Here is an 11,222-nt window from a genome sequence, read left to right on the forward strand (position 1 = left end):
AGGGCTTTCCACAAGTTGCTCGGCAACTTTTTGGCAACTTTTCATATTTCGAGCAACTTTTTCCCCTTCGAGCAATTTCTTGACCGAAGATCTCCGAAGATTATCCGAGTGTTGTTCAAAGGCCATACGAACGTTTCCGAAGATCTACGAAGTTTGCCGAAGTTTTTAGAGGAACATCCGAAGACGTTTCAACTTTCGGCTCATTCTGCATTAAAACCGTTACAAAACTCGTCGGCAAACATGACGTCATAGATATCTTCACGATTTTTCTCACTTAAAGAATTCCTTGTTATTTAACAAATTTTCCCCTTAATCTGTTATTTAGATACTTCGTTTGCTGTAAATTGCATAAAACAGCTTAGAAATGTTACCCTCAAAAGGAAATTAGCACATATTTTGAGAAATTTTCTTTATTTAGAAGCAGCGTTTTGGATTTTTTGGAGCAACTTTCGAGCAACTTTCATTATCAGAAGCAACTTTTTTGTATTTTTAAAGAAACTTTTCGGCAACTTTTTGGGAAATCTCGAGCAACTTGTGGAAAGCTCTATCCTCTTTACTGAATATCATACATTACTCTAATGTTTTTCTGGCAATCCGGTGCTACATTAGTGCAATGTTCAATGATTTTCTTTAGTTTCATCACCTGTGTCAGAAAAAGCAAAGCTGCACATTAAAAAAGCCCAGCCGGCTCTTTTTAGTCTTTATATCTCCAAAATTACCTTAAGTCTTTGTTTCCTCGTGAAACTTCAGCCGCGGGGATAAGCTCTTTTTCAGCCTTTGAAATTAGCCGTTAGCCGGCTGTTAGCTACATCCCAGTCTGCTTGGTAATGAGTTGTCGAAGTGTGCATTTTCAAGTCTATCACCGTGTTTTATCGTAGAGGTTCGAGGAAAAAAAAACAGCGACAGATGGAATAGCGCACCAATATAGCGACGTTAAATAGAGTAACTTTGATTTGTTGCACCGGTGGAGAAGCTTTGACAATGATTAACCGTTGTGTTTTTTTGTTTCTTTCTTCGTAGCTTTCCTTCAAAAGAAGCTAAAGAAAGAAAAGAGAGCAAAGCGCAAGCTTGCTGAACAACTCTTAGGTATGCACCTTGTATTCTGAATGTAATGTTGTGCTCTACATTCTTTGTCAATACAAGTTAATGAAGGTTTTGTGTTTTTAACGTCTCCTGTCTTAACGTTAAACCTTTTATATATTTTATATTTCTAATTGTTTTCTTTCCGATTTCATCAGAGGAGCAACAAAGATGTGAATTGCTTGAAGAACAGTTGCGAGAAACGACTCAAGATGCCCTTAAACAGCGGAATGGTAAGAAATGCTCCTCAAAGACAAAAAACAGAAAATGCTTCTCATATTAGAGATGTAAAGAAATCACTAATAAAAACAAACATTTTGTTATAAGCGATTGCTTAGGTAGATTTCCTTAGTTTTGAAGAAGAGGGAAAATTTTACAGTGTACAAAATGTCAACGGGTTCAGCGTTACATGCGGAACCAATCAAATAAGCAGTCTATCAGTTGGGGAACAAAGGTTGTTTTCGGTAAATTTTCGTAAAACATTCGAAGAGATTCCGACTAGTATTAAGTCCAGTCGAAAACAGCTCGAGCGTTCCGGAAATCGCTCGTAAACTTGCCGTCAACGAATATATGTCGTGTTGGTAAGCAACGTATATGCCTAAACGCGTGGATATTTTCCATATTTGCCTGGATGTTTCCTTCCCCGCGGACTGACGTTGAGCAGATACACTACTTTGCCGCTTTGTTTACTGTACATTTTGCTTGTCTTTGTTTACTGACTGTCAAGTTTAATTCTTATGTAGATGAGTTAATCCAAGAACTGGAGAGAGAAAGGTGTGCAAAAATTGAAGCTGAAAGAAAGCTTAAAGGTATAAAACTTTGCTATTTACACTGTTGACTTCTGTTGAGATTGTCAAGAGATCTTAGGACGAGATCAAATTTAGAAATTTTTTGCGCTGCCCTGCTATAGTCTTAAATCCCCCAAAATTGCCGCTTCCCCCCCCCCTCCCCCCCCTCCAACACACTTGCACACAGAGGAAAATAAGTCCTCCCTCGATCTCAAACGAGGGCAGTCCTCCAATAAGCCCCCCCCCCCCCACCCCGAATTTAAACCCCTGGGCTTAAATTCACATTTAACTCTTATGTTTCCTTTGTGACAGAAGCTCGAGGTGAGATTCAGAACTTCGTGCACAACTTTCTTGAAAACCCGAGTCAGGAGGGGCATGGGCACCAGTCAGAGGAAGAACCAGAAGAGCTGAACGTCGTAGAAGTTGTCAAGGACGATCAGATTGTGGTGGTCACCACATAGGCATGCAATGCGTGCTTATTAACCGACTGACGATGGTTCCATGTCCACTTGGGGAAACACACAGGCGCGAGACTTTCAGGCAAACATCTTGTCTGTAGTAAGCATGGAACTGGACAGAAAAGATTAGTACACTGTTATGTAGTTTGATTGTTTCTTGAGAAGGCGGTTTTGTTCGAGTTCATCTCTCATAAAGTGAGCGTGATGATAGCGAATGCAGTGAATTGGTGCGAAAGTTTAAGTTCAGGTTTCCATACATGCACAAGCCAAGTTAAGTCTTGGAATCTCAAAAAGGGGCCAAAGTTATGAAACAACTTTATGCCGATCCATCACTTAATCCTTCTTCCTTCTTCGACGAAAAACTTGGCGGTTACAAGCCGTTTCAAGATGTCCTTCAGATAGTTCTGTTTCGATCTAAACAACGACTATCAATTCTGAAAGCAAAATCCAGTCTGTTCTTTCGTACCTTTGACTACCGAACAAGTTGATATATTTTTGTAGCTCTGTAAATTTCAAAGCATATCAGACGTTCGTGGCATTCGTGTGAGATTTTATGATTATTTATTTTATATACGACAAGCACTCTTTTATATCACTACTTAGTACAGTTATCTTTGTACATAAAATGTCTACAAATAAAAAGTCTAGTTTTTTAAACTTCTCTGTTTCTTACTTCACTTTAGTTATGGTTTGCTGTTTTGTTACATCTTAATTTAATAATATTGTAACCGTTGCTACAAATATCCGAAGCTATGAAACAACTTAAGCAAGCAGTTAGCATTTTTATCGATAGTTGACACGTTTTTTTTCCACACACATACAGTGACTTTGTCATCTTATAAATAGAACTTTCGATCTAGACATCGTAACCATCGTTTCACACTCAAAACTTGAGGGTTTGTTGAATCTCATGCATGGTGCGTGCGCAGCTCTGTAGTTTCTTAGCCTCGCTTTCATCCAAGGTTTGTTTGATGACGTACATGACACCATGGGAACCAAGCACGCAGGGAAGGCTCAGAAACACGTCTTCTTCAATTCCGTGAAAACCCTGAAAATAAATTACGAGAAATCTAAGTAAAGAAAATTGCTTTGCCTAGTCGTCAACTCTATCAGGAAATCGAGTTCAACGGAGTGTATGTTTTTTCAGATACAGTAGAACCCCGGTAACTAGAACTCGGATAAAAATTGAACAAACTTCATTTCCCTTGGATTTGACCCCACTTTTCAGTTAATATTTACTCGGTTAACTCGAACTCGGATAACTCGAAAACCCCGCTAACTCGAACTAAATTTCGTTTCCCTTGATCAAAATTTCGGGTCAAATTTACCCCAATAACTCGAATTCTGGTTCTTGCAGCTCGCCACGGATGCCCATTGAAATATCCCATTAGCTCTTCTTGTCGTGTAATCGGATTTAAACACTAAAACGAATTGATTTTAATTTGAGCAACGAATAGATCACACAACTGACAGTCATTTTCCACTCTTATCATTATCGTGAGAGTTTCTGACGAGATAAGTTCAATTTGCACTGCTCTAAACTATCAATTATTAACTTGGCAAATTGAATATTAAATCGACCCCGATAACTCGAAACCCCGCTAACTCGAACTGTTTTTCGTTTCCCTTTAGAGTTCGAGTTGGCGGGGTTCTACTGTACAATATTACTAATCAAAGGTACATTTCAAGCTTGTTTTTTCTCAGTGCAGGTCCTGCCACCGTGAAGTACAGACCGTGTGTGGGAATTTTAGTATTTCAGTAAATTTCGTTGGTTGGTTCGATCGCTCCCTCGCTCGTTCGTTCGATCGCTCGCTCGCTCGTTCGTTCGTTCGTTCGATCGCTCGCTCGTTCGTTCGTTCGTTCGTTCGTTCGTTCGTTCGTTCGCTCGTTCGCTCGCTCGTTCGTTCGTTCGTTCGTTCGCTCGCTCGTTAGTTCGTTCGTTCGTTCGTTCGTTCGTTCGTTCGTTCGCTCGTTCGTTCGCTCGTTCGTTCGTTCGTTCGTTCGTTCGTTCGTTCGTTCGTTCGTTCGTTCGTTCGTTCGTTCGTTCGCTCGCTTGCTCGTTAGTTAGTTCGTTCGTTCGCTCGTTCGTTCGCTCGTTTGTTCCTTCGTTCGGTAAGTCAATTGAGATTGAATTGTTGTGGGCTGTAATGATTTCTAGAAGGGAGTTTAATTATTCCTTCAAACCATCACTCATAACCCCTTTCGGACTAACAAAAGCACGACTTACAAAAGCACCACGTTCTACATTTTCGTTCAGCATTAGTAAAACTTTACCTTTGCTAGGGTGGAAATAGCATGTACATTTTTCTGGTTTCTGAGCAACGCCTGGCTCATGATGGCGACACTCATACCGATGGCCCAGGATGTGTAGCCTTTGAGTTTAATCATCTCGTAGGCGCTGGATGGAAAAGTAATAAAACCCATGAATATTGAAACTGTATCTCCGTGATAAAAATCAGTATGTATGGTATATTTTTACAAGAGCGTTACTTTGTTGTATGTGGAGGTGTGGTGACCTAATGGTCAGCGAGGAGGAGTGCAAATCTAGAGATCAAAAGGAGAGGAGGGAGGAGGAACGGACAAGGAGAGAGGTGGAAGGGGCGTTGACAAGGTCGGCCGTCTCAGAAGGAAACGAGACCCGAACAAGAAAGACCGACGTCTTTGCAAGGCGCGCTCCTTCGGAGCTAAAACTCAGGTACTCATTTTAGAAATGAGTACCGTTAAATCGTCACGTGATCCTGACAGAATGGTGGGAGGTAATGTGCGATCTAGACTGTCCACAGCCCCTCGATTTTTCAACGCAAAAAATCAGACGACGTTAGCGCGAAGCGCGAGCGCGCGGGGGAGGGGGGCGGAAAGCGAGCGAAGGAAAATTTTTTGTCGCTCCCCGCCCCCCACCCTCTTGCTTCTTCCGTTTTGCGCTGGCGTCCAGTTCTCTCGCCGTTCTCACCGCGCGCTCATCGATGGAAAAACACGAAAAAATAGAGGGCTGTGGACAGTCTATGTGCGATCTAGAGAGTTAAGTGTCTTGACCAAGAACACAACGCAGAGCCCCGACCAGGACACGAACCCGGAGCGCTCGATCTGGAGTTCAATACACTAACCATTAGGCCACCAAGACTACCTATGGGCCACTAGCCTCATATGCAGACTTTTTTTCTTTTTTTAAGTGCGATCTACTAGAGGTCCATCCAGGAGAGGGAGATGGGGAATTTTGGTGCGAAATGAAAGCGCCATCGAGGAGGGGTTCGCGCTCACGACCAAACTCCCCTTCTCCGACCTCTGGCTAAATTTGCCACGCTTGTATTCCTTCCAGAAATCGGACCATTTCTCAAAACAAATTTTATCCTACCCCAAGAATGGTTGACCTTTCAGTCCTTAAACATCGGCTTTAGTGTACATTAAGCAATCTTAGTCTCACAAATGAAGTGAACGACTGTTGAAATGCACTCTTACCTGTTAACAACTTTCTTGTATAGTTCATTCCATTCTTCAGGATCTTTTTCAGAACCTATCTCCGGGTTAAGCTCCTTGAGATTCACTCCTGCTATGTTTACACCACTCCATATGGGCACTACAAAGAACACAAAAACACGTTAAACCAGAAACTATATATATATATATGAGACACTATAGAGTCCATCCAATGTTAAACCTCTCCCTGGTTTGCAGGTACCCATTTATACAACTGGGTGGAGAAATGCACTGTAAAGAAAACAAAACAATGAACCAAGCAAAACGTAAATACGGACCTCTCAATCTCGATGTCCAGCACAGTAGCCAGGAGATCACGGCAATTTCCAAAAACCTGATCTAGTGCCAACTACATTTGTAAGGGACACATTTGAGAAAGGATTATTGATGACATACCACTAGCATCGCCATGCTCGCCGATGATCCAGCCATGCACATTGTTTGGTGCGATGTTGAGTTTCTCACTGATCAGAAAATGAAACCGAGCTGTATCCAGGTTCGTTCCACTTCCGATCACGCGCTCATGGGAAAGACCGCTGATTTTCCAGGCAACATACGTCAGAATGTCCACTGAAAATTGGAGAAATAAACGTCAGGCCTCACAACATCCCCCGGGGGGGGGGGGGGTGTTATTAAAAAAGTTTTGTACGGAGAGGCTTCGCCCCGAGGTCCAACCCCTTACCCTTTTTATAAATACCATTTTGACAGTAAACGCACCCCTTTCGTATACTTAAAAGACATGGCACACGGTTTAAACAGGTATACAGCCATAAGATGCGCCTGTTTGAAAAATTATAATTGAAGGTCCTTTTAATACGGGCGGAGCCTCCCCGTATAGGCCATTATGGGAGTACCCCCCCCCCCCCTGGGGGCACAACACTTTGTATTCCTAATATAGAATCCTAAGGCAAACTGTTGAAATATCTGGTACACTTTGAGTGCTTCAACCGGCAAAATCACGGTTGGTTTGAATCGTTGTGTAAACAGTTCGTTTTAACATTAGACTAACATTACTGTCTTACTTGATTCGTTGCTGTAACATTGTTTTGTTTCAACTGGTTGCTACAAAAACGTCTTAATTAAAATATGAACGCTTTTTTATCCATATAATTATGAGAAATACCTTCTACGGTTCTAAAACGGCTTTTACCCTTATATCATCCCTGATGAATGAAGTATGACCAAACCAACAAAAAATCAAACGAAAGAATAAACGCAAGAAGTGTACGTGTAAGCTGGGGAAACGCTACTGGAGCATAACAGTAAACATAAATGAAACACCTTTTTCTTATTAATGTGTTAGTGGTTACGCCGCCCCTGTATACCGGGCTATAAACACTCGCACAAGCAGTAATTTATCAAGCCTCTTATGCTTATCACTGGTCTGAACACCTTGTGCTCAATTTTGTTGACTGTCGTACGTGCCTAAATACTTTATCTATGCTGCAGTAAAAACGTCACCATATAACTGAGGTTATTACCTGGGTTGGATACAATCATCAGAATGGTATCAGGGCTGTGTTTCACTAGTTGTGGAATAATTCCTGTAAACACAATCATGACGGAAATGCATTAATTAGCATACAACATCTTAACAAGCAGCTTCACCATGAACTAAAGCAATAAAACCATTAAGGAGGCAGCATGGCCGAGTGGTTTGGGGTGCTGGTGTTGTTATCCGGAGGATCCGGGTTTTAAATCCTGATTTCCACGCTTCATTGAAAATGTTTATATCAGGCCTGGAAACTTGCTACATTATATAAACATAACATTGCGTTACTTAACATTGCATTACAGTAAACACCCGCGAGTAAGAACCTAGTTTTTTTTTCAAATTAGCCTAAACAGGTTCTTACATAAATGGTAGTTACCGGTAACACAAATTTAGGCTATTTAGGTTCTTTAAAGATTCTTATTTTCTGAGGAAAAATTTACATTGTTGCTTATTGAACTTTTAGTAATATTCAGCCTTTTATTTGTTTAAAATGTGCAAACCAAACAAGTGTTTATGTAAAAATGAAACACTTTTTATTCAGTATACACGTACAGTAAAGCCTTGTCCACCCTTTTTTTTCCAAAAGTAAACATTTTTAATCAATTTTAGAAAATAAGAACCTGTTTTCAAATTTTAGGCTAAATGGGTTCTTATAAAAATGGGTTCTAATTTGCAAATTTTACCCTAACAGGTTCTTGAATGTTAGGTTCTTACTCGCGGGTTTTACTGTACAATACATTAAATTACTTTACGCTACGTTACATCACATTTAATACATTGCATTACATAACCTTTGAAGATGTGTACGTTTCTCTGTACCAGGTCCCTCCTACTTTCTCCCTCTTTCTGTCGTGAGCCCGCGGTCACAATACACAAGTTGGAGTTCGCACTTACGGCGTAGTCTAGGTGAGTGTGAAGAAAAAAACTTGCTACGCATTGTAAGATTTTAACGAAAAACGTGTTTGATGTCAAGAAAGAGCAGACAATTTCGATAGTCGTCTAATAGAATAAAAAATATATATCACGATTTCGGTTTTACAAAAGTCACAAGAGCTAAAAGAACCATTTGAAAAAAATCATCTTATGTTTTACCGAGGTCACTATCACACAGACGTTACAGTGAATCTATGAAAAATCTAGACTCTAAGAGTCTTCATGGAATATTGCCCAATGTAAAAAAAGGTCAGTAATTCGATCATAATGGTGACAATAAAAATTTCCAAGAAACACACGAAAGAAAAGTACTGGGTTCTTTTTCTCAATTGAGCAATCAGGGTCCCTATCTTGCATTTTAAACACATATTGTAATCTTACTTCAAAATTTCCGTCTGGCTGCATTCCAGGAAAAAGGCGGCGACTTGTACGGTACGGTACAGAAATAAGGTATTTATTTTATCTAAGTTCCCGACCTAGTGCTGAGCTTGTACTTAAAGAAAATAGTTCGGTAGCGCATATATTTCATGATTTGAATAAACAGCAAATAAACAGAATTTTTACCAGTGCTCGCCAAGATACTGACGTGCTTGACAAATCGCTGGCAATGCTGTAAGTCCAGCATTTCTCCTTTTAACTTGTCTTCCATCATGTCAATCAATGCTATTTCACGGCAAATACCCTGTCAAACGATTCAATCACATCTCTTTCACGTAAAATGACTTAAAATCAGTGTCAAAGTGAAAGAAAGAAAGAAAAAAATAGATGGATGACTGGATGAATGAATGAATGAAAGAATGAAAAAATGAAAGAATGAAAAAAAGAAAGAAAGAATGAATGAATGAAAGAAAGAAAGAAAAAGAAAGAAAGAAGGAAAGAAAGAAAAAGGAAGGAAAGAAAGAAGAAATGAATTAATAAATAAATGAATGATGAAATGAATGGAAGAATGAATGGATAAAAGAATAGATGAATGGATAGAAGAATGAAAGAAAAAAAAGAAAGAAAGAAAGAGAAAGAGAGAAAGAAAGAATAGAAAAAAAGAAGAAAAAATGTGTACTGTGCTTTTCACCTGCTGCATAATGCTGTAAGCACATGCCATGCCTACTTGTCCAACACCAACAATTGTCACTTTACTTGGGGCTGGTTTTTCCTCAGAATCATAAACCTTCTGCATTAACTGTTCCTGTACAGATGCCATGGTGACTAAAAGCCAGGGTAAAATTGCAATAACTATCAGAAGGGGAGTTCTAAAATGAGTACAATACAGCTTAAAGTTAACTTAACCCTCCCCCCCCCCCCTCACTGCACTTAGGCGAAAGTAACATCTCATCCCCACTTGTTTAAGCTAAGGGACCTGCAGTATTATTTAGAGGGGGAGGGCTGGTGCAAATGAAGGGAGGCTATGTTCAAGTTCTCCTGACCCTTCCCTTATATTTCCGGCTGTCGTTTCTCTTTGCTGAAAAGTTTTACTTTTTGGCCAAGAAAAACGACAGCCAGAAATACGTCTGTGTTCGCAGGCTATTTTATATTAAAAATGGGGAAAAGAAATTAGTTCTGAACAGATAGCAAAAAATGATGATAGTCTCTTTAGTGACAGGATGTTCAAATAACAGACATGGCTGACTTGCCAGTACTGGTATAACTCTGAGACTATCCATGCTATAACTAGTGGTAACCACAGGTTAGAAAGTGCGGGCCTCGACAAACTTTTGTTTTCGGATTCTAATCGTTCTTTGTGAAGGAAAAAAAATTCTCAACTTCCCAGTGTTTGAACGATACATTTTCGGATCCTTTTGCATTAACCGTTCATGGTGGAAGATTACGGATTGATAATTGACAAATAAATAACTGTTGTTGGAATCATTCGTTTTGCTCTGGTTTATCTGTGATACAATCACAGAAAATCTTCTCAAAACCAACGCCTGAACAACGTCTTCAAAACGTAATGTTTCTTCCATGTGACAGAAGCCTCGATCTTATGTGACAAACTGTTGACATTGACACATTTTTCGCATTTTTATCGTCTTGATGAACAGATTTTCAACTTCCGGTGTTTCGACAAACTGATTTTCCTCCGTCGGCAAACTCGCTTTGTTGTCAGTGTTATAAGGAATTTCTCGAGAATAACCGTTGTTGGAATCATTCGCTTTGCCGTAGTTTATCTGTGATACAATCACAGCAGATCTTCTCAAAAGCAACACCTATAAAACAACGTCTGCAAAACGTAATGTCTGCAATCTTCCGACAGAAACCTCGATCTAATGTGACAAACTGTTGATTTTTCGCATTCTTATCGCTCTTGGAGATCGAGACAAGATTTTTCTCTTCCGGTGTTACGACAAACTGTCGTGATTGACACATTTTTTGCATTCCGATCGTTCTTAGTGGAAGAACAAAATTTTCAACTTCCAGTTTGCAGATAGCCTTTATAAACGTGGCGCGCACGCGTAATACGCAATCCGCTGGTCACTGTCAAGATTAGGGTTGGGGGCCTCTCTTGGGCCCGCAATGAAAAGCATTGAAGAAGAAAAAATGAAAAGTTCAAGTTTAAGAGCATGTTGCCCAGCTGATGCAAACAGAACAAAACAACCCGCTGGATTAAACAAAAATAGATAAACACCTGTTAGTTGAAAGTCTATGTACTGTGTTTTTTAGGCCTGCCCTTATTTGATTGGCTGCAATTCATGTTCTGTTTCAGGACAGAAGTATTTCATTTTCATAAAAGTGTTTTTTGTCATGGGTTTTATACATGAGCCTCTGCTTTAGATATGGAGGGCAACTTGATCCTGTGTCGTGACTTTGATAAATTGATTGATTGAATGACTGGTTGGTTGTGACCCCACTTTTAGAGAAAAATGTGACTAAAACCAGTTCCTGGATTTTAAAAACAGTTTTATTTGACGATCTACACAGTCCCCCTCCCCCTCCCCACCTGACACACTCATGCAAAATCAAGCTCCTCTTAAAGTTCAAAATGACTTTTGAAAAGTCAAC

General features: G+C 40.0%; 2 protein-coding genes across 2 annotated transcripts; one reads left to right on the forward strand and one right to left on the reverse strand.

Annotated features, from left to right (window-relative positions):
* Window positions 1-1,020: 1,020 nt before the first annotated feature.
* Window positions 1,021-2,983, forward strand: LOC144640835 (uncharacterized; the record flags this gene model as incomplete). The annotated part of the gene is made up of 4 exons (XM_078499903.1): window positions 1,021-1,086; window positions 1,239-1,313; window positions 1,824-1,889; window positions 2,181-2,983. Coding segments are annotated over 4 exons (356 nt in total), but the record flags the coding sequence as incomplete, so codon positions are not given.
* Window positions 2,865-9,427, reverse strand: LOC144640834 (L-lactate dehydrogenase-like). The gene is made up of 8 exons (XM_078499902.1): window positions 9,298-9,427; window positions 8,793-8,910; window positions 8,087-8,197; window positions 7,282-7,344; window positions 6,197-6,370; window positions 5,783-5,900; window positions 4,601-4,724; window positions 2,865-3,374 (listed from the first exon to the last, which is right to left on the reverse strand). The coding sequence occupies exons 1-8, from the start codon at window positions 9,424-9,426 to the stop codon at window positions 3,210-3,212; spliced, it is 1,002 nt and encodes a 333-aa protein (XP_078356028.1). The 5' UTR covers window position 9,427; the 3' UTR covers window positions 2,865-3,209.
* Window positions 9,428-11,222: the final 1,795 nt, after the last annotated feature.

The sequence above is a fragment of the Oculina patagonica genome, unplaced genomic scaffold (assembly GCF_052425735.1).
Source record: "Oculina patagonica isolate OP01 unplaced genomic scaffold, crgOcupat unplaced501, whole genome shotgun sequence".
Classification (NCBI taxonomy): Eukaryota; Metazoa; Cnidaria; class Anthozoa; order Scleractinia; family Oculinidae; genus Oculina; species Oculina patagonica.

Excerpts from the sequence above, each read along its gene's own strand:
- LOC144640834 (XM_078499902.1), bottom strand. The coding sequence starts at position 9,426 with ATGGCATCTGTACAGGAACAGTTAATGCAGAAGGTTTATGATTCTGAG. Across the intron at positions 8,911-9,297 it reads CTTACAGCATTATGCAGCAG|GGTATTTGCCGTGAAATAGC; the intron begins GTGAAAAGCACA and ends ATCGTTTGACAG. Across the intron at positions 4,725-5,782 it reads TACAAGAAAGTTGTTAACAG|CGCCTACGAGATGATTAAAC; the intron begins GTAAGAGTGCAT and ends TTTTCCATCCAG.